At 53.7% G+C, this 27559-nt stretch overlaps 1 protein-coding gene across 1 annotated transcript in view; it reads left to right on the top strand.

Annotated features, from left to right (window-relative positions):
* The window catches only part of PAXIP1 (PAX interacting protein 1), a 51912-nt gene that overhangs the window by 9377 nt on the left and 14976 nt on the right, over positions 1 to 27559 (top strand). The window contains exons 4-11 of the mRNA XM_042976141.1: positions 1671 to 1734; positions 8386 to 8499; positions 13721 to 14359; positions 20864 to 21416; positions 21798 to 21892; positions 25635 to 25730; positions 26680 to 26817; positions 27436 to 27557. Of these exons, the coding sequence (XP_042832075.1) occupies positions 1671 to 1734; positions 8386 to 8499; positions 13721 to 14359; positions 20864 to 21416; positions 21798 to 21892; positions 25635 to 25730; positions 26680 to 26817; positions 27436 to 27557 (1821 nt within the window). The remainder of the gene's footprint in view (positions 1 to 1670; positions 1735 to 8385; positions 8500 to 13720; positions 14360 to 20863; positions 21417 to 21797; positions 21893 to 25634; positions 25731 to 26679; positions 26818 to 27435; positions 27558 to 27559) is intronic.

Genomic DNA, 27559 nt, shown 5'->3' with positions numbered 1-27559 from the left:
CTTCCCTGGAGGGTCACTCCACTGGGCGTAACCTAATCGTGGAGGTGCTCCTTTTCAGGGTACCTGGTACCCTGATGCTAAAATTGCAGATGATGATGTCTTTCATCCAGTTTTGTTTTGCAGCTCGGCCAGGTGGGCCCTGGGAATGCATTTTTACTTTATTGAACTGATGTAGACGGAGGGAGTCTTTGTGTATTAAATCCAGGTGGCCTCAAATCAACACAACATCCCTCTATAAGCAGTTCTTGGAGCATGTGCAGAACTCTAGCAACTCCAACTCAAAACTTCTAAGGCTTTTCATCCATAATCTGAAGAGTTAAAGGAAATCAGTTCGTGTTTTGTTTTAGTTTTCATCCCATTTTGCTGTTTTGGGAGTCTTTGTTTTCTAAGTACAGGTGAAAAAAAAAAGACTGGGAGACAGAGGGATAATTTTGAAGATGAGAGGTTAATTCTTCCTGTTGTGGATCATTTATTCTCTGCACCAGATTCCTTAAGAAGCTGTCCTCCCCTTGAGTTCTTATCTGCCTGTCCAAGCGCAGCTCGAAGGGACATAAAAGGATCCCCAAGACTCTTGGACGGCACAATCTAGATTTGCCTTTGTTCATGTTTCCCCAAGGCTTTGGAAGGAGAAAATGCTTGAGCTGCAGGTAGGAGCATGGAAACCGATCTTGGATAATGGGGCGGAAGGCATGACGTTGGGGTCTGCAGAGGTTAGTCAGACAGGCAGGCTCCTGTCAATTATGAGATCTCTCAGCAGGGCTGGTGGGAGACTTCCAGATTACAATAGAATTTTCAGTTTGATCTGTTTTTCTTCACTCACTTGCCTCAGTAGCTAGACTTTATTCCTGTTGGGAAAACAGGGCAATACTTTAGTAACCCATGTTGAATTGTGGACACTCCAGATTCTTCAAAAAAAGTCCTCGTGTTGGCTTTGAATAGGCTGTATGTTATTGGCGCCCTGAGGTCATGTCTCCTTGGGTAGAGCCGTATGCCCAATGTCTGGCACACAGCTCTTTTGCATGAATTTTAAAAATCTGAGCATTAGAGCCGGGAGAGTTGGGAATTATGTATATTCTAACTCTTGTTTTAGTAAAGGAAAACCGAAGCTTAGAGTTGGTCTTGCCCAGCTTCGTAAAGTTAGCAGCGGTAGCAAGACTGGAACCCAAGTTCTTTTATGGAAGATTCTCTCTGTCGTAGCCCAGAAGTTCCGTTAACGTTTCCTTCTAAAATAAACTCTAGACTTTGGGATGTGCTGTTAAAGTAATTGCTGTGCCGTGTGTGTATATAGATATGTGTGTGTGTGTGTGTGTTTACGTGTGTGTGTGTGTGTGTGTGTGTGTGTGTGTGTGTGTGTGTTTACGTGTGTGTGGAGTGAGCCAGCCCTCAGAGGTCAGATGTTTTCCCCTGCGAGTGTCCTGGGCCCGTTTTCTTGATGTTGGCGGAGGTGCTGAGTTAGAAAGCGCTTCACGGAACCTCCCGTTGTCTCTGCTGTCCGCTGCTCCTTCTCGAGGCTCCTCTGCTGTTTGGCCAATCCGAGTCTCTTTGCTCCGTGGACTGAGTGGGAGGGTGGGGGTGGGGTGGATCACGTCCCAGTGGGCAAATAGCTCGTCTTCGTGGAATGCAGGTTGCACTAATCTCATTTCAGTGGAATCTTAATAACTATAAAACAGAGTGAATGGTTTTTCTCCAGAGTCGTGTCAGATCTTTTTTGGAATCACTGCCTGCCTCTCCCAGGTAAGCATGGTTACAGTCCGTCTTGTGTTGTTTACACATAGCAGTTCTGAGTTTTTACACTTTCGGATTTATGACCTGTTTGTAAACCAGGTTTAAAGAAGCTCTCTACTAAGCTGCATGTTCAGTGTGACGTTATGATACGTTTATAATTATTTAAACGTTCCTGCTTAGACTTAAGATTTAAAGTTTTAATGGGCGAAACGGTCTTTCTAACGTAAAGAATTACAAAGGTGTAAGATTTGAATGTGAAAAAATAGTAAAAATGAAATTATTTAAGATGGCAAAAATTCACTCCTAAGGGCAAAGAAAAATAAAACCTCAGTAGATAAGGCAAAAAAATGAGTTTACAACTTTTTGTAAAGAGGAATCGCAAATAGCGGGACATAACATCTGACACACTTTGCCATCAGGACACGAACATTTATTAGCACGGGCGTGAGAACCTCGGTTCTCGCGCTTGACCCTGCGCGCCTGGCCGCGTGCACAGGCCTGACTCCGCGTGTGTGCCGTGCCGGTGCACCTGCAGACGCACTCCCCTCCTCCCCTCGCTGCTGGCGGGGATGCAGTTCAGCGTGGCTGCTTTCTACGCAAGTTGGGTAGTGACGGGAGCCCTAAAATAACTCATTTTGTTTTCCCCTACGGTTCTCTTAGGTTTAGAAACGTATCCCAAGTTGGCAGAAATAAGGGCAGGTTGATAGACAAAGGCGCTGAGCAGAGCATCGTGTAGAATATCTAGGGTAAAATGGGAAAAAAAATCAGGTCACCCTCTTGTTGGAAATGGCTCAGAAACCTGTTGTGTGCAGTTGCACGGCAGCGTAAGTACATAGCCAGTGTCGGTGGTGCTTTATGAAAACACGGAAAGAGGAGGTCAGTGCTTTAAGGGGGGGGGGGGGGAGGAGGCCATGACGTAGGTATGTGCATGTCCCATCAGCCAAGGAAAATATACGAGAAATGTCTGAAGGGAGGGACCCAACGTTAGCCATGGTAAATTCTAGGTAGTGAGGAAAGTGGATATTCAGTATGTTTAAATTGTGTTCTGTGCCCTCCGCCCCCAGCTAAAAACCCTCAAACTATAAAAAAAAACCATTGTAACAAGTCCAGCTGGTGTTGTTTGAACTCATTTTGAAATTGCGTAGAATAATCTGTTCAGCACGAGCACAGGAAGAGGTGTGGTTGACCGTGACCTCGCCCCATGCCCTCGAGGACCCATCGCAATGACTTGGGTGAGGAGCAGGGTGGCGCCCATCCCTGTGGAAGCCTCAAGGAGGGGCCTTCGAAGGCCTGGGTGACCCGGGAGGGCGTCGCTCACAGCCATGCGCCTCTGTGGTCGGGAGTCACCCAGCCAGGCTGGCCAGGCTCCCCCTTCGTTCTGGCGGTCTCCCCGCCACAGTTTGACCCCTTCCCTGTCCGCACAGTAGGCAAGCTCAGTTAGGGTCACTTTTTTGTGTTTGCATCTAGTTAATTCCTGAAGTCCTTTAAAGTTACGAAATTCTCTCTTTTTGTCTTTGCTGCCTTCATTTAATAGGGATCCTTATTAACTACGGGTTTAGCATCAGAGAAGACTTTTAGTCTTAGAAAACACCAGTGGTTACATTTCCCAAAGGTTGAAAAGTGGTTACATTTCACGAAGGTAACAGATTATCAGACCTACAACACTAAGGTTAAGGCACACACAACACCTGCTGTATGATGGGCTAGATCAGGTGGCCTGGTGTCGGTGCGTGAGATCACAAGAGCAGTCACCCGTGTGGACGACCTAGTCAGGAAGCCTGGGGGAGGGGAGATGTCAGACCTGAGGGGCCCCAAGGAATGGGCAGAATTAGAGCAAAAGTGGGATAGGGAAGTGCGTTCCTGGCAGAGCAACATGGAGGGACGGACGAGGGCGCCAAGGCGGGCTGCTGACGGAAGGTGTGCGCTCGGGGTGCAGAGGAAAGAGAGCGTTTGGGAGGGTGGGGGCGGAGAGCACGGGAACGGACCCACATGTTGGAGTTTGAGCTTCTGGGAGTGGCCAGTAGGATGCTCCTTCCTTCTTTCTTAAGTATTTAATTTAGGATTACAAATATTTACATGAGGACATTTGAAGAACACAGACAAGCAGAGGAAAATCCTTGCAGTTTGGCAGGTGCAGCTGGTCTGGGGGCTGTAGCAGGACACGGGGCCGGGGTGGGGATGGGAATTTGGGCCAGAGGGAGGGCGTGATCTTGGACTTGAGGCAGAGGTTTGGATTTGGGATGGCGCTGTGGATACAAGGCCCGGACGGGAATCGGCAGGGCCTGGTGATGTGGCCACACTTGGGACGAAGGAGGAGAAGGCAGTGCCCCGGGGCGCCTGTGTGGCAGGTCCTGGAGCTGCCTCCGCAGTGAATAGTGGGTCCGAGCAGGCCAGGAGCCTGGGGGAAGTGCCAGCATCACTGCTGGAGAGGGGAAACGGGAGCCTGGTTCCTCAGGGAAGCTGGGGAAGCTGGTTTGAAGCACGTTGAGTTTGGGGTGTCGATTAGCTATCCAGATGTGGGGATGTGTGACGGGCAGAGAATTTGCTTCTTCCAGAGGAACGTAGAAGGTAGGTAGCCAGGGGCAGAGCCTTGGGTAGCATGCAGTAAAGGGGCTCTGCAGAGAAGAAACCTGAGCATAGAGATGCTATTGGAGGAGAGGGAATTGTTTTTCTGCCCACAAAGACCTTTGACAGTCTTTTTCTATCCTTTTAGCAAACTCATTAGGTAGTAAAACTCAGAATCTGGAGTTAGTTTGATCTTTATGGATCACTTTTTCGCAAATCAGGAGCGCTGATTTGTAGCAGATGGTTGTGTATGGCTCCGGGTGTCCCCTCAGTCCTGCCTGTGACTCAGGAGAGGAGGAGAGGGCAGGGACACAGGACTGCTGATTGGTCTGGTGGCCATCGTGCAGGCCTAGTGGTCCATGCGGATCTCAGGCTCTGGGCTGAGAAGACAGCGGAGGGGCAGGGAGGGGGAGAATGGAGAGCCCACGGAAGAAGCCACAACTAGGTGGTAGGGAGCACGGGCAGAGGTGAACAAGGGTCCCTTGGTCATGTGGTCTGGGAAGCGGTCCAGCCCGTGGAGTTTTATCTAGGTGTGAAATACATTGCCGGGGGGCGGCTGGGTCTGTGGTGGGCAGGCAGCTGAATTTAGAAGGACCTTTGACAGTCTTTTTCTATCCTTTTAGCAAACTCATTAGGTAGTAAAACTCAGAATCTGGAGTTAGTTTGATCTTTATGGATCACTTACTACGCCGTCCATCACTTAGGATGATGGATTGGAGTCCCCGGTGTGTGATGGGATCCCATCGTAAAAAGCTCTGCTTTTGAGTGCAGGAAGCTCGATCAAATAACGATGATAGCAGCTCACCTGCTGCCACCCCAGTTAAGAAGAGCGCACTGCGGACACTGATGTTTTCTGGTTGCGAAAAAATGTTAATTCAGCTTAAGATGCGTTAACAGACCACGTGCACAGCGTGTAGCTAAGGGACTTTGGTTTAACAAATACCAGATGAGTACTTTTGTGACGGGAGCAATGCCGATGGGGGGTGTAAAATAAACTAAGATAGGATGTCTCCCCTCAGCGAACGCACCGTCCACAAGGGAGGATGCGCTTGTGAACCAGCCGCGTGTCGTAGCACACACAAGCGTGTAAAAGTGGGTGCGAGGTGTGGAAACTGTAGCCGGAGGGAGCCGTCTCGACGGTGGATCCGCACCACGCAGAGACTCTTCGGGCGTCCACACCGTTTGCTGAACTTTGGCACACCTGCCCGCACACGCGCCCACCGGGCAGGACCCCGCCTTTGCGAAAGGACCGTTTGCTCGGTGGCTCTCGGTGACCTTCTGTCTTTTCCCCGTCAGGGTGTTGATACAGGCTGGAGCTCTTTGTTGGAGTCTTCCAGAACTCTCCCAGGGAGAGGTAGGGAAGGCAGCTTGTGCCCGCAGACGTTGAGAAGCACACACACCGTCTGCCTTCTCCTGAGCCGGTATTGACGCAGGCTGGGCCTCCGTTGTGATGTGCTGGGTAGGTTTCGGGGGACAGGCCAAGAGTGCGACGGAGAGCCTGGCCAGGGTTGTGGTTTCAGCCTTGAAGGCTGAAGATAAAAGCCCTTTCGTTCTGTATCTCAATCAACAGGTGTTTCTTGACTGCCTGCCCATGTGCCTTGCGCTGTACTAGGTCCTGTGAGAGAGGGCAGAGAGGTTGAGGGGGCGAGTCCCAGCGAGACCTCCCATCTTCAACCGTGCCTTCAGATTGTAGTTCTTTTCGGGAGGGGACAAGGACAGATTTGTGGGCTAGAACCGAGGAGTGTCCTACTTGTACCGAGAAGGGAAGGTGCTCCCGACTGGGGTGAAGGAGGCATTTATTCGGGGGGGGACGTGGACGAGGTGACCGTCCTCTGCTCCACGTCCTTAGAGGACAGGATAGTGGGGAGGGCGAGCATGTGGTTTCGGAGCGTGGCCAGCACGTGGGTGTGTGTGCAGCCTGCCGTGGGGTCCAGGGCCAGTGGTAGCTGAGTGGGCGTTGAGGCTGGGCAGGACACGGAGCCAGAGCCTCGCGTGTCGGAGGAGTGTCCCTGAGACGCGGCGGTGCTATGGGACGCGCGTGTGGGGGCTGCACCTGACTCACCACTCAAGCATTTGGGTTTTTGGTCTTAGGGTATTGAGATCATGTCCGAGCTTCGTTGGCCGAGATGACAAGATCTGTAGTTTACAAAGGTTGCTTTAAAAAAAAAAAACAAAAACAAAAACAACCTTTTCCCCAGTTACAAAATTAATACTTTCGAAAATCTGGAAAATACAGAAAAGTAGAAAAATGACAACAAAAATGTCCCCATAATTCCATCCCCGCTAGGGCACTATTGTTAACATTTTGGTGTGGAAAGAGCATTCTTAGTTGGTGTGCAAAGAGGTTCATTACACACGTGAGCTGCTGTGGCCGTTTGAAGTCGCTTGGCCCAGACGTGCACTGATGCAGGATCTGGTTCGTGGAAGGTCTCCAGGTGGCCCGGAGCTCGTTTTTGGAGACCCTGTGTCAGCTCCAGGCCTCCCTCCCTCCCACCTGATGTTCGTTCCCCAGCAATAGGCTTGTCCCTGTTGAGACCCGGGCCTGTGGCGCCGGCCCGGGGCCTGGCTCGCCGCGGTCGGCACAGCCCGGGCTGCACGTGCTTCCCTGTAGGCACATCTTCCCGAGGAAGGCACAGAGAGGGGCTGGTCTCTTAACTTCGATTCTAACAGGGATGTAGTGCTCTCTTGGAGCAGTCTGTATTATCACGTGAGTCAGTCTCACCTCTCCAAATGCTGCAGGAGAGCCACGTTTTTGCGAAAGCCTCTAGTAAAAAAATAACGGTTTTCTGGTCCAGTCTTCGGAAATGTGACAGTGGCTAACTACGTTAAAGAGATACAAAGTAGTGATTCTCCAAGGTGATTTTAGGAGACTAGCGTGTTCTTGTTAGTATCCACAGAGTAGTGAGTGTGCAGTGCAGAATAAGTTCTGGAAACATTTGTAAAATGGACGGAAGTAGATGTAAGACAGTGGAGTTCTGGCAAGCTGAATAATGGCGGTTTTTAAAAACATGCTGTTTGTAACACAGGACTAACTTGAGGACTAACGGAATTCTTAACCATAACTCTCAATTTAAAATAAATTATTAAGGAAAAAAATTGACCCGGTTAAATGACTACGTCAGAATTAATTTACACACCTTTATTTTTCTTCCTTCTTTTGTCTTTCAGACTCTAAAATTTTCTTTTTTAGAAATTATTTTGGGGAGTAATTGCCCTTAGAGAAGTTACAGAACAGCAGGAAGATGTAGGCAGGCCTGGGGTTAGACACACCTGTGTTTTAAAAGTGTTTTAAAAGCCAGCTGTTCTGATGATCAGGTATAATTTTGGCAGGTTTGTTTCCTGATTTGGGGGGGGGGGTGCTTCATGATTGCCACTTTGCATGGCGGTCACAGGGGTTAGGAATGTGTGCGAAGCATTTGGCACAGTTCCTGGCACATAGGAGGCAGGCAGTAAATGGGGAGCTGTTTTTGTTGTTCCAGTGAAAGCCTCTTTTCCAACACGAGCCACTCTGCCTGGAGTTGACTTCATCAGTTATGCAAGCATAAGAATGATCCCTTTCACGCTTGCCTTATTTCCTTTGGTGTGTTAGATAATACTTAGGATTTTCGCTGAGCTCCAAGTAACTCTTGTCGTCTCTTGAATTCCTCCATTTCTTTATCAGTATTTAGCCCTCAATGGTGAAGGGGCTCCTTAGTGACTTGGGTGCTGCTGTTGCCCGCAGACGTTTTCGAGCCTCTGGTTGTCAGACGCGGTGACGCACTCCCTCCTTCTGCTTGCTTCCCCGTCACTTGAGTTGCAAGAATCCTCCATTCGTTTTTTTTGGGAGCGTGGATATGTGTTTTCCATTCATTTGGCGACAAGGTGAAAAAAATCACGTGTACGAAGCAGTCACGATAGGAATTGAAAGTTTGTCATGACAAGCAGATACCCGAACGCTCACATGTTCCCCCATGAGTCCCCCCACTTGAGTTCCTTTGACGAGGGAGGCCAGTAGGTGCAGCAGAACTGCTAAGATGCCACCTTGTACTTTGACGATGAGCACGCTTGCACGGACTGAAATGTGTGACGGAAGCCCGGTGTCCCTTCCTTTCCCAGGTGTCGTCTGAAGACAGGAGCGCCCTGTGGGCTTTGCTCACTTTCTATGGGGGGAACTGCCAGCTGCACCTCAACAAGAAATGCACGCATCTGGTGGTCCCCGAACCAAAGGGGGTAAGCATTTCACGTACGTTTTCCTCTTCGCGCATCCCCTCAGTACTTCCGGTGCCGAATGATGGTTGTGAGCTTCTCTTGGATTAATTGCTAGATTCCATGTACAAAAGCCGATTCAGTTCATTTACCTGACTTAGACCTGGCTTCATTCCGCAGACGATGCGAGATGATTATCGTTTCTACTCTGAGCCAGATGTGACCTCTAAATGCGAAGAAATTTGGGTTTATTTTGTGGAGAAAATGGGAAAGTTTTTTGAGTCTCTAGAGTTTCCTTTCAAATTCAGTAAAAGTTTACTTCATTTTTATTTGTGCAAGTATGTATTTTTAGCCTTCTTCACAATTTTTAAAAAGGCATTGTGCTGAGTAAAGCTTTGTAAACACGTGTTTGGTGAAGTTTCCAATGCCATTTCCTTTTTAACGATCTGGAATACATACAAGTACGTTTATCTCGATAATCGTGGGGTTCTTGTCTCTAAGCACTGGTGGGGCCACAGAGTTTTGGTTTCCCACGTGGGGCCCCCCGGTCAGCAGCACCCGCCTCCCCTGTGGATCTGTGAGAAGCGCGGACTGCAGCCCGCCCCGTACCTCGTGAACCAGGACCCGGTGAGGGCAGGTGCAGAGCCCGGTAACCTGGGTGAGGCCCTCCCGGTGGTGCTGATGCGCACGAGAGTTTGAGGACCATCGCGTTCTGGAAACCAGACTTTGCTCCTCCCAGGAACGATGGTTTAGGACTCTGAGAGTCAAGAGGAGTGTGTTTATGGCAAGTTAACTTTCCACGTGCCGGTATCCTGCTTTTTCTTAAGTGCTTCTGAATCTGTGCTGCCATCCCGTTCTTCCCACGGGTACCCTGGCTGGGGGTGGGGGGTGGGGGGGCAGGGGTGGCGTGTCAGGTTCCTCTTTCACAGAGGCTTTGACATTGAGCAGAGGCGATCTGGAAACGTGTGCCGTGGCCGCGCTGGTTTCCTGACAAGAGCCATGTGGAGCCAGTGGGTGTGGTTGTAACTTAGCCACGCGGTCCGAGAAGAAGCGTTTCTGTGAAAATGGGAGATGTGACTCTTAAGTCTCTCGAAGTAAAAAGTCACGTTTTGTATAACACTCTAAGAAATACAGTATGTTTTGGTGAAACAGTATAACGGTTCTTTTCATATTAATGTTTTATAATTTATGGCTAAGAGCAAATCATTTGATTGTAGGTGGCTAGCTTGAAGGGAAACAAAGTATAGCTTTTGTAAAGATGAGCAAATACTTCTGAAGAGTCATTGTCATTGAAGAGGCAATGCGTGAATGTCAGACTCAAAAATAAACGGCATCTCTTCAAATCCTTTTTTTTTTTTTTTTTTGCATTTTTATGAACAAAGAACATGTTTAAACGGCAGAGCGAAACCACCTTTCATATTCCTGGATTTTTAAGATGTTCAGTCAAGTGGAGAAGAAAGGGATTTAAGAACAGAATCGGCGGAACAACGGGAGTGTGCTTGTTGCTGGGAAGGGCTGGTCTCTGGCAGCTGCAGACCTCGCGGGCGACCGTGCCTGCTGTGGCCGGAGGACCCGCCGGCCCCCCGCCACTGGCCACGACCTGGACCCCGTGGGCCGCACTGTTGGCTCCCGAGTCTGTGCATTTAGATTTTTTTTTTTTTTAATGTTCGTTTATTTTTGAGAAAGAGAGAGAGAGAGTGTGAGTGGGGGAGAGACAGAGAGAGAGGGAGACAGAATCCGAAACAGGCTCCAGGCTCTGAGTGGTCAGCACAGACCCTGACGCGGGGCTCGAACTCAGGAACCGTGAGATCATGACCTGAGCCGAAGTCGGACGCTCAACCGAGTGAGCCACCCAGGCACCCCTGAGTCCGTGCATTTAGTAACTTGTACGTGTGAGGGTTCGAGAATTGGAATGACTTAGCTGGGATGCCAGCTCAGGCAAAGGCATCTGACATTGCTTTGTTCTTAGGTCACCTTTGTTCAAGCAGTAACTGAGTGTCTTTCAGTGACAAGAACTCCCTGTTGGGGAGAAGGGAGAGGACACGTGAGTGACAGTGTTGTGCGTAAATTGCCTGGGACACAGGTCCCTCCTGAAATGAGTGCCGGCCCGGTGTGCAGACGACGACTCCGGCCGACCACTGCGGCTCCCAGCGCGAAGCGTGGAGTTTCTCCGCGGTGTCCGAAATGCTCAGCGACTGCACCGCGTGGCACCAGTGTTACTTCTGCTCTTTGTTAACGATTAAAAAAAAAATGTCACGCTTTATTACTTTCAGCAAACCGTCTTCCTACCTTGGAAAATAACGTAGAAATCTCAGATTTGTTACCTGGTCGTATTTGTGTAGCTTCTAAATACTTGGGTGTGTGTCCAGACTTGTTTTCCTGGGACAGCCCTGGGGCTCGTCTGGGACAGGCGGTCAGGAAGTCGCAAGTCTCTAGTCTGCTACAGAGGGTTCTCATCTGTATCGACGTGGGAGGGTTGGTTTCGCATTTCATGGTTAAGTATTTCGGGATGATTTGGGGGATAAAGAAGAGGGTTTTTTAATTCTTTGAAGTTTTTATTTCAGTTCCGTGATTTAGTGAGCAGACGGTGGTGTGTTAGTCTCAGGCGTGCACCGTAGTGATCGGGCACTTCTGCACAGCACCCGGGCTCAGCTTAGTTTCCGTGGTTAGTGCACCATGTGGTGTGACTGAGTTCAGCGTTCCGTATTCCCACGTGCTTCTCGACACAGGTTTCAAAACGTTTCCATCTTAATAAAATGCATGGCTTAAATCATGCTTTACACACAGCGTGGCTTCAAGGAGTTCAAGCACACGGCCAGGAATAAAATAGGGTATTAACAGGCGTGTGGGTCAGTTGATAGAGCTGTTCGTAGTTGGTGGCACAGCCTTTTAGGAGGGGGTGTAGTTAGAGGTCAGGAGCCTAAAAGTGCTTTCCATACTCTGATACCAGAACCCAGGAGTTCATCTCAGACCCCACGATTCAGGATATGTGTGTCGAGAATTAGCTTCAGTTTTTCACGGTAACAAAACCCCAGACGTCAGAGGCTACGAGAATGAACGATGCGAGAAATAACTAAGCGGTGATCCGGGGGACAGGGGATTGCCTGAAATCACTGTGCAACAGAATGGCGTGCTGGGGTTAAAACGAGTTAAGCCTGGGTGTGAGGGGGCCCCACAGCTGAGTGGGGGTCACGGTGGCGGGGGTCGTCAGAGATGCAGCGTCACAGAGGAGACAGGTGAAGCGGGATGGCAGACGGTTGCCAGCTACCGGAGCTGGGTGACGGGTGCAGGGGATTTATTACACGGGCGTCTCCGCTTTTGGAGTTTGTCGGAAAGTGTACCCCAGAAAGTTAGGAGCAGAAGGGCCGGCCTAGAAGCACACGTTGACGTGGGAGGTCGTTCGCGACGTATGAAGCGAAAAGCATCCTAGAGTGTTTGTGCCCCGGGACACCGTGGTGCCCCCTCCACCTTTTAAACACACGTACATCTGTATTTATAACAAAGATGGTCGGAGCCGTGCCCTCAGATGGGGACGGTGGAAGGGTCTCGCAGTATGGCGGTGATTACATCCGCTTCTCTTCTGGCCTCACGTGTCATTCACGCGTGTCCTCCCGTGACTGCGTTTTCAGAAGGTTCGAAGTAGAGCGTCCTCAGGAGCAACAGCGTGAACTCCCTGAGGCTCGTGGGGGGCCTCACTCTTTCCCGGGAGGTGGGTCCCGGCTTCCTCTGCCGTTGTGGCCAGCGCCGGCCTGAGGGCGGTCGTCTGCGTGGTCACCCTTGCCCTGACCGTGAACAGCGAGTGCCACCTTCGGTCTCCTTGCCGGGAAACGCATTTTAATGTGGGGGCTCCAGCGTGTTTGCCAGAGACCTGCTGTTACCCTAGGCTTTAGAAGCGGGGGGTCGGGGGGGGAGATTCTGTTAGTTAAGCGAACCATAGTTACAAACTCGCTTATTTATTCTTTTTAGTTTATTTACTTATTTTGAGAGCGGGAGTGGGGAAGGAGGGAGAGAGAGAGAGAGAGAGAGAGAGAGAGAGAGAGAGAACATCCCAAGCCAACTCCACACTGTCGGCACCGAGCCCAATGAGGGGCTCGAACTCAGGAACCGTGAATGAGATCAGGAGTCGGACGCTTAACTGACTGAGCCACCCAGGCGCCCCTCAGACTTGTTTATTTTAAAGCTCCTGTATCATGTGACTCTTTCGTTGATGTCTTTTATCCTTTGCTATCTGTTCCATTCTACACCCTGACTTGCAAGGGGGCCCCTGCCTGTGAGCACACCTTTTCCATGCGCCCTACGTTTTTTGCTCAGTGCCCGTGCCTGCTGTCACGCCCCTGCCCGGCCTCACCTTGCAGCAGAGGCCTTCCCTGAGTCGTGCGGCTCACACTGGTGGGACCCTTCTGTACATGTGCCCGCCTCACTCAGCGGCGGCTGCACACTGTATTCCTGTTGGTGGTCACGTTCTCTCCAGAGCGAAGTCGTAAATCTCATTAGGTCAGAGACGTGCTGCACCCTCTGTGTCTCCCGTGGAGCGAGCTCGATTAACGCTAGGCGCCTCGTTGAGGAAGCCTCCCCACGGAAAGTCGGCCACCCTCCCTGACCGTGCCCGATGTCCTGAAGGAGCTCTGCCCCCATTACGGCTTTGTACAGATTGTCAGTAAGTAAAAACTAAGTGAGGTGGCGATTATTTATTTCGTTCGTAAGAGAATTTTCCGTGGGATCGCTAGCTGTGCTTTTTTCTAAAATACCACCTGTAGAGGTTAACTTTAAACAAAATCTTGTAAGGGGCGCCTGGGTGGCTCAGTTGGTTAAGCATCCGACTTCGGCTCAGGTCGTGATCTCGCGGTTTGTGAGTTCAAGACCCACATTGGGCTCTGCGCTGACAGTTCAGAGCCCGGAGCTGCTTCGGATTCTGTGTCTCCGTCTCTCTCTGCCCCTCCCCCACTCACGCTCTGTCTTTCTCTGTCTCTCAAAAATAAGTGATCTTGAAAAAAAAATTTTTTAAATAAAATAAAATCTTGTAAGACCACTGTTGCAGGTGAGGCCGTCCCGAGTTCATAGACCGATGGTTCATTTTGGCTCTAGTCGTGCGTCTGGAAGGAGCTTAAGCTTTTCCGTGTCTAAAACGGCAGTCACAGGTGCCGACCGTTTCAGCTGCATCCCTGTCCTGACGTTTTCAGTACACGGTTCTAGGAGATTTGGTAAAACTTACAGCTGTGTTTATGTGTTTGTTCTTTACTTGCAGGAGAAATACGAATGTGCTTTAAAGAGAGCCAGTATTAAAATTGTTACCCCCGACTGGGTCCTGGATTGCATATCTGAAAAAACCAAAAAGGATGAAGCATTTTACCATCCTCGGCTCATTATTTATGAAGAGGAAGAAGAGGAAGAAGAGGAGGAGGAGGAGGAGGTAGAAAATGAGGAGCAGGATTCCCCCAATGAGGGTAGTACCGACGAGAAATCGAGCCCTGCCAGTTCTCGAGAAGGATCCCCTTCAGGTGCCCAGCAGTTCTCACCCAAGTCAAACACCGAAAAACCCAAAGGGGAGTTGATGTTTGACGACTCTTCGGATTCATCGCCTGAGAAACAGGAGCGAAACTTAAACTGGACCCCAGCGGAAGTGCCACAGATAGCCGCGGCCAAACGCAGACTGCCCCCGGGAAAGGAGCCGGGCCTGATTAACTTATGTGCCAGCGTGCCACCCGTTCCGGGCAGCGTCTTACCCCCCGACGTCCGGGGCAGCGTAATGGCTTCGGGACAGAACCTGCAGAGTTCTGAAAGATCAGAAATGATCGCTTCTTGGAGTCCGGCGGTGCGGACGCTGAGAAACATTACGAATAATGCTGATATTCAGCAGATCGGCCGGCCGCCAAATGTGGCACACGTAAGTCACTCTGTAACGAGCGGGAACTTAAGTAACGGATTTTAGGGCTGGATTTTACAGATGGTTTCGATACAGGTTAGTATTTCCCGCTTCTTCAGAACAGTTAACTTACAAGCGGTATTTATTTGTGTGAGAATTGTTCCACAGGGGTGTGTGTGTGTGTGTGTGTGTGTGTGTTGTCGAGCGTCTCTTCAACTCCAGCAGGTACCGGTGACGGGAGTGCTTGCCCCTCAAGGACGTTTCTGCTCTTAATTAGCCTAAAATCAGCAGTGGCTTGAAGTTGACTGCGTGTTTGTATTTGCTTATAATGAACTTCACGGTGGATAAATGATGTAATATGAACTCCTCGTTTACAGAAGTCGTAATCTCAGTTGATAGGATCCCAATTGGAGTTTGTTGATGTGGAACGGACTTGGAAAGTTTCAGCAGATGTCCTTCAATTTAGGACCAAAAGAAAGTAGTCACGGTGGTATATTGGCCACTGTGTACATTTCTGTGGGTCGTGGAGACAAGGTGGCGAAGGAGAAAGACCAGTTTCCCGCCTTCATTTCAGGTGTGGAAGACAGACACGTACAAACAGAAGGGCTCCTGTGGGTTCGGGGTCTGGGTGTTTTGAAGACAGTTCAGTGAGGGGTCCTATAATAGCCGACAGAGGAAGGAGGCCATTTAGAAGAGGTGGTTAGGGAGGGCCTCAAGAAAGAGGCGTGAATGACAGAGGCTGGGGAAGAACAGGGTGGGGGTGGAGGGTTCCCAGAGGAAGGAACAGCGACTGAAGCCCCACAGGCAGGCGTGAATTCGCTGTGCCGGAAGGGAAGAAAGTCTGTGAGACTGAGGCTGTGGGGAGAGCTGGAGGCCTCTGCAGGGGTCTGTCCCCCAGGGCCTGGACCATTCTCCCGGAGGAACGTGGCCACCTTCTGAGCAAGCCACTGGGGCTCTGGGAAGGGTCTGTTTCTTGTAGCTCGCAGTGTCACTGATGAGTCTACTGGTGGTGCTTCAAGTCTTTTGATTTGAGGTGCATGTTAAAAATGTTCTCGTTTTTCTTTTCCTGTCCTCCCTTCCTGACTTAGAGAGTTAGACAGTACGTGGTTGAGACACCAGAATAAGGTGGAAGAAAAGAAAACACATTCTGTAGACATCTGAAGGAAGAAAATTAAGGTGGCACGAGGCAGAGTGTGTAGGGTGGAGGGGAAGAGAGACATAATTGGGTTTGAGGAGAATTGAAGATTCTGGAATAGGTGATACAGGGATCCTGGGAAGACAGTATTGTTGGATGTGGTCAGGACCCAGGGTAGGTTGGTGACCACACATTAGGAGCTGAGGAAGAGTGAGTGAGATGCAGTTCACCAAGAGGGGGCTGTGGAGGCTGAGGAGATGATGGACAGACGGAAGGACAGGCAGACATGGTGGGGGTGGAGGCCGAGGAGATGACGGAAGGACAGGCAGACACGGGGTGGGGGCGTAGAGGCCAAGGAGATGATGGACAGACGGAAGGACAGGCAGACATGGGGGGGGTGGAGGCCGAGGAGATGACGGAAGGACAGGCAGACACGGGGTGGGGGCGTGGAGGCCAAGGAGATGATGGACAGATGGAAGGACAGGCGGACACGGGGGGTGGTGGAGGCCGAGGAGATGACGGACGGACAGAAGGACAGGCGGACGTGAGGGGTGGTGGAGGCTGAGCAGATGACAGATGGACCGAAGGATGAGAGGACGTGGGTGGGTGGTGGAGGCCGAGGAGATGACGGAAGGACAGGCAGACCCGGGGTGGGGGCGTAGAGGCCAAGGAGATGATGGACAGATGGAAGGACAGGCAGACATGGGGGGGGTGGAGGCCGAGGAGATGACGGAAGGACAGGCAGACCCGGGGTGGGGGCGTAGAGGCCAAGGAGATGATGGACAGATGGAAGGACAGGCAGACATGGGGGGGGTGGAGGCCGAGGAGATGACGGAAGGACAGGCAGACACGGGGTGGGGGCGTGGACGCCAAGGAGATGATGGACAGACGGAAGGACAGGCAGACATGGGGGGGGTGGAGGCCGAGGAGATGACGGAAGGACAGGCAGACACGGGGTGGGGGCGTAGAGGCCAAGGAGATGATGGACAGACGGAAGGACAGGCAGACATGGGGGGGGTGGAGGCCGAGGAGATGACGGAAGGACAGGCAGACACGGGGTGGGGGCGTGGAGGCCAAGGAGATGATGGACAGATGGAAGGACAGGCGGACACGGGGGGTGGTGGAGGCCGAGGAGATGACGGACGGACAGAAGGACAGGCGGACGTGAGGGGTGGTGGAGGCTGAGCAGATGACAGATGGACCGAAGGATGAGAGGACGTGGGTGGGTGGTGGTGGCCGAGGAGATGACAGACGGACCGAAGGACAGGCGGACGTGGGGGGTGGTGGTGGCTGAGCAGATGACGGAAGGACAGGTGGATGCGGGGGTGGGGGGGGTGGTAGAGGCCGAGCAGATGACGGATGGACCGAAGGACAGGCAGATGCGGGGAGGTGTTGGTGGCTGAGGAGGTGATGGACGGACAGAAGGACAGGTGGACATGGGGTGTGGTGGAGGCCGAGCAGATGACAGATGGACCGAAGGACAGGCGGACGCGAGGGGTGGTGGAGGCCGAGCAGATGACGGACGGACGGAAGGACAGGCGGACACGGGGGGGTGTTGGAGGCCGAGCAGATGACGGACGGACTGACGGACAAGAGGACGTGGGGGTGGTGGTGGCTGAGCAGATGACAGAAGGACAGGTGGATGTGGGGCCGGGGGCGGTGGTGGTAGAGGCCGAGGAGATGACGGACGGACCGAAGGACAGGTGGATGCGGGGGTGGGGGTGTTGGTGGCCGAGCAGATGACGGACGGACCGAAGGACAGGTGCAGGCAGTAGAGCGTGGCAGCCGAGTTAGCGATGTCGGAGGGTCGGTGGTTGGGAAGATGAGAGACGGAGGGGGCCCAGGTTACACGCCAGCAACCAGTGCGACCTTCTGCCTGGCGTGTTCATGTTGGGGCAAAGAAGATCGTGGGGTTTTTTGCCAAAATCGTGGGATTGTCCACAAAAGCGGGATTTGTGGCATTTCCCGCAAGGTGGGTGAGCCAGTATTTTGCAGCCTGAATGGTGACAGTGCGTGGTGGCCGAGCGGCAGACTCCCCTTTTGCGGCGAGGCGCCTTCCATGGGCTCCCCGCCACCGCCATACTTGGACTTCCCATCGCGGTCCTGTACCTGCCGGGCCGGGAGGACTTTGAGTCGGCGGGACACCGTTCTGGAGGGTGGTGGCGAGTGAGGAGGACCTGAGGGGAGGGGGGGGGGCCTGAGCGGAGGTGGGGGGAGAGGACGGAATGCTCTGTCCGTTGGGGCCCATGCTCACATGGGGTCCCTGCGGGTGGGGGGAGGACGGAACGCAGAGAACGGCTCCGATGGGGAGTGGGTGCTAAAGCCACGAGGTCCTGGGCCCGGCACCAGAGGGCCGTGAGGGGAGCAGAGCCGACGGTCAGAAAGAACCAACCGGAAAGCCAGGGGCTTGAGGCCGGTGGAGAAGGCAGCCGGAGGACAGCCCGGAGGCAGCGGTGGTGTGACCGGGGCGTGCGCAGGGAGGCCCGGCGGCCCCTGGGCGTGCGGCTGGAGCGCGCACGGACCTGTCCTGTGGTCTGGGGCCCGGGGTCCCCCTGCTGTCCCCACTGCTGTCCGTCCGTCGGCTCGCCGCTGCCCCTGCCCCTGCTGCCGCCCTGTGCTTCTCCCACGTCCACTTCGATCCCATGCTCCCTGAATTCACATTTGGATGGAATCCGCTCCTGTGGGGTGGAAATGGGTGCCTGCATCAGGGAGTGGGGTGCGCCCCGCAGGAGGGCCGACGGAGAAGCCGGCCCCAGGCTCTGGTGCGCTGCGAGGCCCCGCGAAGCCCCGCCCGGGCCCCAGGGAGAGCGGCTGCCCAGAGGCTTTGCGCGCGGTTTTGGTTTGCAGGGACATTTTGCTGCTAGAAGTGAAGAAAACGAAGTTTTGAAATGTTACAGCTAGAGGACAGATTTAGTTTAAAAATAGATTGGGGATGAGGAGAACACAGCCAATCATCAAAATTTGTATAGGTTGCGAATTGGTAGTGGCTAGAGCCATGTTGTTTGTGTTGAAATTCTTTATATATTGGGGCGCTTGGTAGGAAGTAATTTAAATAAAGAAAGCCATAGCGTTACATGAAGGAAGAATCCAGACTTGACATTCGTTAAGAACTGTTGTTTGTGGAATGGCAGATTATGCGACCAAGCAGCCAAGAATCCCGCTTGTTTGATTGCTCGAGACTAGCGCGTGTTTTCCACAAGAGGCACATCAGAGGGTTGAAAAGCCCGGCTTTCCAGCCCGGGGTCCGTCTTACCCCAGGCCAGGGCTCTCGTCCTGACCCCTGTCTGCTCCGAGCCACCCTGTGCTCACAGCCTGCACCCACCCCGCCCTCCCCCCCCCCCCCGGCCCCCCCCGGATGGAAGGGGAACAGCCTCGGGCTCCAGACCTTCAGCCACTCCTGGTCTTTTCACCCTTTGTACAGAGGGTCCTTCAGACCTGCCCTGTGATCTGGGGTTGGGATGCAGGGGCGGGGGAGGCAGCCTGAGGCACACCACTGGTTTGACCTGACCATCGTGGCGGACGGGCCTTTATTCCTTATTCCCAGTCAAGCTCCTGTGGGTTGTGACTTCTGAGAGTAAAAAAATACATGTGTACAAAACTTTAAAAAATTCCAGTGGCGCCAAAGGGTATAAAGTGGTAAACTCCCTCCTGCCCTTAACTCCTGTGTCCTCTCCAGAAGCAGCCACTGTTACTGGCCCGCTGCGCTGACAGGCTCAGGACTGATCCGCAGAAGTCCTAGCAGCTGTCCGCCACCCGCCCCTCGCGGCTTTTGTGGACGTGTGAGCCATCCCAGTTGCTGTCCTGCTGTCTGGGTGTGGTACGCGCTGAGGTCCATTTCCCTCCACTTTACACGGTACTTTTTAGTACTTTTAAGCATAGAGAATAAATCGTTACCCTGCCGGTTATGAGTTTGTTAAAAAATTTTTTTCTGGTTAGCGCTCTACTGAGGAGTTTCTGAAGTGTGGAGAGAACTCCTTATGGAGAGAGAGGTCTTACCTGTAAGTGATTTCAAAGACAGATCGTGCAAGCCTCGAGTTTGGCCTTAGTTTTTTTGTTTTTTGTTTCAATGTTTGCCTATTTTTGAGAGAGAGCGAGCACGAGCCGGGGAGGGGCAGAGAGAGAGGGAGACAGAGTCCCAAGCAAACTCTACGCTGAGAGCAAGGCCCGACGTGGAAGTTGATCTGATGATCCCTGAGATCATGACCTGAGCCGAAGTTGGATGCTCACCTGACTGAGCCCCCCGGGCGCCAGGCCTCCATCAGTTTTAGAGGCAGCTGTTTGGCCACGAAATCCAGAGTCTGTCGCCTTTACGTTCTGGAGTCTGTTTAAGCGGAAGATACGTTTTAAGAACATACTTGAGGTTTTCGATTTAGTCGTGGCTTACGTTGCAACTGGAGTTTAGAGTTTTGTTTAAATGGCAAGTGTGTTTTCAATTGGGAAAAAATTCATCGTAGGACATAACATTCAGTGCTGTGCAGGATGATACAGTAACGTGCCATCTGGTGCTCTGGCCTCTCCCGACTCCTGGCCCTGTCCCCTCCCTCCCCTCAGCTTGCGGGCGGCTCTCCGCTTACGCCTGTCGTCGTGAAGGAGGAACTAGAAGGGAACGGTCTGGGCAGTTGGATTTTCTCTGGCTCGAGACACTTCGCTCCTTCTGAAGAGCCCCCCGTCCTTTTGGGGAAGGTTGACTCAGCAGCTGTGCTGAGGATTTCTCAGTTGAGGGACCGTTTGCCGTTAAACAGACCTACCGTTGGTGTCTCTTCCGGCCCCCGTTTACAGAGCTGCCAGGGCGCAGGGCACGGTGACCACAGAAGGGGGGGTGGGGGTGCTTTCACTGGGGGGTGGTCTTCACGTCCGCCGCCTCCGGGGCCCCTTTCGTCGTTGGAAAATGGCAGGTGCGGAGAGGAGCTCGGGCCAGGCCGACTGGCTGCAGGGTCCACTTTTTCCCTGGAGCATCCCTGGGTTAGGAGAAGTCTGGAGCTTGGCAGGGGGACAGGGGGGTGCCGGTGAGGCGCTGTGCCCGCAGCACATTGCGGGGGGGCGCACAGACCCCTGCGAGGAAGCAGGGCGCCTCTCTTTTCTCCTCCCCCCGCCCCCCCCTTTTTTTTTTTTTTTTTGCAGCCCCGTGACTGTGCTCCGTCGAACACATCAGCCGTGTGAGTTTACACGTGTGTCAATTTTAAGGCATTAGCTCCTTCCGTGTTACTTACTTCCAAATTCTGAATTCCGGTGAATTCGTTCGCTTTATCGAAGTTGGTGACGCTTGCCGTTTGGTGCCTCCGTGTCGCGCGGTGCTGAAGAGATGGCAGGGTCCGCTCACGTTCTCCCGCTTGGAGGACGTTAGGCCGTTTCCCTGTCGCTAATGACTTCGCCTCGTTTTTGTTTTCTAGATCCTACAGTCCCTTTCAGCGCCCACGAAAACCTTAGAGCATCAGGTGAACCACAGCCAGCAGGGCCACGCGAACGCCGGCGCCGTGCTGTTCGGCCAAGTGAAGGTGGCCCCGGAGCCACACCTGCCGCAGCCGCCGCCCCCGCCCCCGCACCCGGTCCTGCACCTTCCGCCCCAGCAGATCCTGCAGCTGCAGCCGCAGCCGCAGATCCCGCAGCAGCCCTACGCCCCGCCGCAGCCACACCCCTTCCCGCCGCCGCCGCCGCCGCCCCGCCCGCAGCCGCCCCTGCAGCCGCAGCCCCCGCAGCCCCCGCAGCACCTGCAGCAGCAGCTACAGCAGCACCTGCAGCAGCAGCAGCAGCTGGCCCAGCTGCAGCGCCTGCACCTGCAGCAGCACATGCACGCGCCCGCCGCGCCCCCGCCGCCCCAGGCCCCGCCGCCCCAGGCCCCGCCCCCGCCGCAGCCGCAGCCGCCGCCGCCGCCGCCCCCGCACCAGCACCCGCACCCGCACCAGCACCCGCACCAGCTGTTTGGACACGACCCGGCAGTGGAGAGTTAGTAACGCGCGCGGTCTCTCTCTCCCCTAAAGTCTCCTCGGGGAGGCGCGAGGGTGGGGTGAGGGGCTGAGGGTTCCCGTCGGGAGGGTCCTCACGGAGGGGAACGGGTCCGGTGCCCAACGCGGGCCCCACTTGTCATGGTGGGGCGTCCTGGCCCCTGAAGGCAGCACCGGGGCCCCTCACGGGGCTCCACACGGTCGCCCGTGCGCACCATCGAGCCTGCGGACCTGTGTTTTGAACCTACCGCTCAGGCCGCGAGCGTCCGGGTCGAGAGCGACCGGCTTCAGAAATGCAGAATGAATGCGGCGAAGTGAACGCCTCCGTTTTTGCGCACACGTACTCAGGGGGTTTTATTTTCCTCGTGTGATTCCGTTCCAGTTCCCGAAGAAGGGTTCCTCCTGGGCTGTGTGTTCGCAATCGCAGATTATCCTGAGCAGATGTCTGATAAACAGCTCCTGGCCACCTGGAAAAGGGTGAGTTGTGCCTGAAGAAACGCAGCTCGGTCTTGAGGACTTGCAGAATGCGGATTGGCCTTCTGTCTGTTTGGCTGCCCTCACTGACCTACACGTTGTTGTGTTGGGAATGTATTATGGGCATTTTATTTTGACACTCTGTGACCTTGGGCAGATAGATCACTTTTCTGGGCTTCAGTGTTTCCCGCCGTAAGGGAAGCATGTTGGACTTCGTGATTCTTGAGGTTCTTCCAGCTCTTAAACTCTCAGGGCCACAGGTTATTTGTGCATAACTGGGGATGTGAGAATGAGATCAGGTGTTTGGTGCCCCGGGATAGGGACCATCAACCTCTGTGTGCCTTAATCCTTTCTGTCTCCAGAGGCGAGTGCCGGACAATCTTAGACTCTCCAGCTGGGAAGGGACCTCAGAGTCTCTAGTCTGTAGTGGAACCGTAGTGCTCGTATTTATTATTTTGTATGTTGGCCTTTAAGGAAAAAGAGAAGTAAACGCTTTTGCCGTTAGTGCCGCAAATCAAAACTGATTCTAATTTAAAAAAAAAAAAGACTGTAAGTATGCTTCGGGCAGATCCTAAACGCGCTTCCCCGAAAGCATTCCTGTTGTTGAAACATTCTCCGTGTGAGACAGAGAATACTGGGAATGCACGAGAGGGGGGAAACCGCACATCAATCGGAGAAACAGCCACCTGTGATGAGCAGGAGGCAGGACGGCAGGTGCAGCGAGAGCCGTGAGAAAACACAGCGCGCTGGGTGGGGGCGAGGGCCTTGAGAGAGGCCTGTGGGGACAGGTGGTTCCTGCGCTCAGTCTTAGGACAAACAGGAGGGAGCATGGAGGGTGTCCCAGTGAGAAACCCTCGGTGTAGATGGGGAGGGGGTGGCAGGAAGGCACGGGCTCCCGGCCAGGCCACCCCTTCGAAGACCTTCCTGTGCCACGTGACAGAAGTCGGATTTTCTCCCTGTAGTTATTAAAGCATGGAGAAAAAGGAGAGACGTACATTCCAAACCATGAAACGTTGAGTTGCGGGAGTGCAGGCAGGTGACTAGGCCAGTTGGGAGATGCTGGTAACCTGACCTGGGGCAGGAGGCAGAGAGAGGAGGGGAGAGGCCCGTCTGAGAATCACGGCAGCAGGAAATTCTCTAAAAATCACAGAAGTGTTGGAAGGTGATGTGTAGAAACCGGCCTCAAAACAAAGATATCTTTGTAACTCAAAGACACAAAAGATAGAGACGAGTCTTCTTCTGTTTGAAGCTCCGGGATTAGTCCAGGAGGGCACGTAGCAAGGGACAGGCGTGCCAGCGCAGAGAAAGCACGGGCAGGAGCACGTAGAGAGGGACGGACGGGCACCGTTGCCGCAAGTTCGGGGTGCAGAGGGAGGGCTGCCCGGAGCTGCGCCCCAGGGACGACTCTAAGAAGCAGCAGTTGGGAGGCCATCTGGTGTCACGGAGCAGCCGGCGGCATCTTCGGAGCCCCGAGGAAGAGTGGCTCCTGGCTTCAGATGTCGCGGCCTGTCTGCCCGTGACGCGCCGCTGTGGTGACCTCGTCCTCAGGCGGCCACGGTTGGGCGCCCCCTCCCGCGGAGATGGGAGAGGAATTCTCTGGGTGAGGGTGGAGGGCAGTCGTGGAGATGAGTGGAGGGAGGCGCCGGCCTCAGTTGGAGAGGGAGGAGCGGTCCCCGAGGGGCAGCTGACACGCGCTCTGATGTGACCTGATGTGCCGTATCTGTCGGGGCGGGAAGAGCTACACCGTGCCCTCCGCCGTGTAACGAGTCCTCTGCAACATGGTGACTCCCAGCAGGGAACACGTGTCACCTGGAGGGTGCTTCGCGAGTGGAGACCCTGCCGTGGCTCAGTAGGGTGGCTGTGGCCGAGGCGCTCTGCTCGCGTGTGGTCGGGGGGAGCCGGGCGACGGGAGCCACGGGGCCTTCCGTGGGGCTGGGGCAGCGCTGGCCTCCGCCGGGGCAGGTGACCTGAGGCGGAGCAGGGAGGAAGCCACAGCGTCTGCTGTCTGGGAAGCCGTATGCGGTCGCCGCACCGTATCCTGTTTGTCCAGCCCGTACCAAGCGAGGAGGCCGAGCTCTGCTGTGAAGGGGGGCGCGTCCAGGATTTGTGGGCGCAGTCAGATACCACCACGGACGGTAGTCGTGTGTTGAAGAGTTCGGGAATGACGTAGTGAAAGGTGCATAGAAAACTAAGAAAGGCAGGCGGGAGGGAGGGAATACGGCTCCTAATAACCGCAGGAGAAGCGAGCCAGGGTGAGCCCCGCAGGAGGAGGTCAGGAGGCGTGGATTCGTGAGAACATACCCGGAATTATCGGAAGACACGCGAAGAGCTGACTGTGCTTGCTGCAGGGGGATGAGAACCAGTGGTGTAGAAACCGCTGGTTTGCTCACATGCCTTAGGAAGCCATGTTTGTGCACTGCTGAAACAAAAACCGGTAAATTCTGTTTTTGTTTTTTTCCAGAGAAAGAGCGTGAGTGGGGGAAGGACAGCAGGGGAGAGAGAATCCCCAGGAGGCTCCACACCATCAGTACGGTGCCTGACCCAGGGCTCGATCTCACGACTCTTGAGGTCCTGACCTGATCCAAAATCAAGAGTCAGATGCTCGACTGAATGAGCCACCCAGGCCCCCCGATCAAAATCAAATTTAAAAAGTAAATGGCACCTGGGTGGCTCAGTCAGTTGAGCATCCGACTTTGGCTCAGGTCACGATCCTGCGGTCCGTGGGTTTGTGCCCCCAACGTCGGGCTCTGTGCTGACAGCTCGGAGCCTGGAGCCTGCTTCAGACTCTGTGTCTCCCTCTCGTTCTCTCTGCCCCTCCCCTGCTCATGCTGTGTCTCACTTAGGGATAAATAAACATTTAAAAAAAAATTTTTTTTTTAATGTAAGTGAAGCAAGGAGTGCCTGAGTGGTTCAGTCGGTTAAGTGTGCAAATTCAGCTCAGGTCACGATCTCGCAGTTTGTGAGCTCGAGTCCCACGTCGAGCTCTGTGCTGACAGCTCAGAGCCTGGAGCCTGCTTCGGATTCTGTGTCTCCCTCTCTCTCTCTCTCTGCCACTCCCCTGCTCACTCTTTGTCTCTCAAAAATAAACATGAAAAAAAAGTAAATGAAGCAGAACCGTTTTGTGGGGCAGGTGTTTTTTTTAACAGACCGCGAAAGTCCCTCCCTTCTGGTGCGCGGTTCTTTGGACTTTCACAAATGCTGCCAGCACCGTGCAATGCCACAGAATAGTTCCCTCAGCCCTAAGACAGATCTGTTGTTAAAGATAAATTTTGGGGTTTGCTAACTTCCTGCTTTTTAATTTATTTATTATAATGGCTCTTAGCCAGGGTGGCTGTGCCCCCCAGGGGACATTTGGCAATGTCTGAAATGTCATGACACCAGGGCGGGTAGTAGGTGTCCAGTGGGTGCAGGTCAGGGGAGCATAGGACGGCCTCCACCACGCGGTGCTGGCTGGTCTAGAATGTGAGCAGTGCGAGGTGGAGAGAACCGTGTTACAGAAAGAGAACGTTCGTTTCTCTTGTCTTTCCCTCTGGAAATTCAAGTTAAATGAATGTTGGAGCTCATTTTCGCTTAACGGTGCTGAGTGGAGAACCTGTAAATATAACCCACACGTATATCGTATATGTTCTGGTGAAATATACTATAAAAATAGACGATGGGCTCTTTAATAGTCTAATTGGAAACCATACCCTGTCCTCCTGAGCACACGAGGTTGATTATGACTTTGTCTCTCCTGTGTGTCTAGATAATCCAGGCGCACGGTGGCACCGTGGACCCGACGTTCTCGAGCCGGTGCACACATCTCCTCTGCGAGAGTCAGGTCAGCGGGATGTACGCACAGGTGAGTAGGGCGGCGTCCCCTGTGACTGGAATGAAAACGGGGCCCACAAAGCGGGGGTCTTGTGCTGGAGTGGCCATCACCGGGCCCATCTTAGGATTCTGGTGATTGCTGTGTTTGGAAAGGACCTTTTTCTACCTCTGAAGAGAGCAGAGTCCCTTCTTTTCACCAGTCTTTGCTGGGACAGATAACCTTGTGGACGCCTGGCCTTTACGTCTTTGAGCGCAGTGTGCCAAGGACGCGCCCCTTCTCTCAGTCCAGGGCAGCCCCGTGACCAAGTGGGGGGCGGAAGCGGGACTTGCGCCCTTGGGGGCCTTCGTGCGCGGGGCTGGACGGAGCCTCTGTAAACTCCTGCAGGGCGTGGGCTCGCGTGGTGTCCCCTCATCTGTGGCCTCAAGTTCTGTGTCTTCTCTTCTAACAGCGTTCTTACTTGTGGACAGAACCCTGTTAATACGTGTGTGATAAACAACCTCCCCGAAACTGCTCTTCAACACTGTAGCCTTTTTCTGGATCCACTTTCCAACTAAAACTGTAGAAATGCCTGTGAGGTTTTTTTTCCCTCCATGGCTGATTTTAGGTAGGCGGTGACGTTTTCTCGGAGCCTGTTCTTTTGGGGGCCCTCCATCTTCTTGCAGGGGCATTTTAATTGAATTTTGATGATCACAGATGTGATCTCATTCCGTGATTATTTTTAAGGTGGTTACAAAGCGTGTTGCCTTTGCCCCGGTTGCAGGCTCCCGTTCGCAGGCTCCCGTTCGCGTGTGGGTCGTCACGTTCTCAATCGTGACGTTTGTCCCTTTGGTAAATCGAGGGCTAGGTGTCGTGACATCCCCGCGAGGGCTTCCTGATCCCGGGAAGGTGTCGTCGTAGCTGTCCAGCCTTGCGGTTTTGTGCGTGACCCTGCAGCCACAAAGCCCCAAGCACAACAGACCCGTGATTCTGTCTTTGGTAGGCGATCAGGGAGAGGAAGAGATGTGTCACAGCGCACTGGCTAAATACCGTCCTGAAGAAGAGGAAGATGGTGCCGCCCCACCGTGCCCTTCACTTCCCGGTGGCTTTCCCCCCCGGAGGGAAGCCGTGTTCTCAGCACGTAAGGGACTCGGCTTTGTTTTGTGCTCGTCCTCCTCCGGCAGAGTAGGTCCTGCGCTGCTTTCTGCCTCCCGCGCGGGCTCCCTCTGGCCCAGCGCCCGAGGGCCCAGGCCGGGTGGACACCTCCCCTCCCGTGCGCCTGGCGGCACAGGCTCCTGCACGTAGGAGAGTCTAACCGGGTCTCTAGCGTCTCGGACGCGACTTAAGGTCCCGGAGTAAAGCGGGGGTCTTGTGCTGGAGTGGCCATCACCGGGCAGGCCCCTGTCGGTACCTGTGGGCTCTCTCACTCCGACGACCTCAGAACTGGGACGGGCGGGAGGGTGCAGAACTCGCCCGTTCGTATTTACACGCTTAGTAGGACGGCTCTGTTAAAGTGACGTCAGCAGCGTCCTCCCGACACAGAAGAAGCTTCCTCGGGTCTGGTATCTCGGTCGCCTCCCCCGCCGGCTACAGACGTAGCCTGCGTCCCGTGAACAGGATGCTGCTTTCGACATTGTCGGGAGCGGCGTTCCCAGCTGCCCGCGGGAACGCCACGTGCACAGAACAGGCCCGGAGAAGGAAGTGGCCACGGGTTCAATCGTCACTGCGTCTTGGCCTTATTTGCTCTCTTTGTGCTTAGATTATTTCTGTGACTGGATTTGTCGACAGTGACAGGGACGACCTGAAGCTCATGGCTTACCTGGCAGGCGCCAAGTACACGGGCTACCTGTGCCGCAGCAACACGGTGCTCATCTGTAAAGAGT

This window comes from Panthera tigris, chromosome A2 (assembly GCF_018350195.1).
Source record: "Panthera tigris isolate Pti1 chromosome A2, P.tigris_Pti1_mat1.1, whole genome shotgun sequence".
Taxonomy (NCBI): domain Eukaryota; kingdom Metazoa; phylum Chordata; class Mammalia; order Carnivora; family Felidae; genus Panthera; species Panthera tigris.
This window is presented reverse-complemented; position numbering and strand designations above follow the sequence as displayed.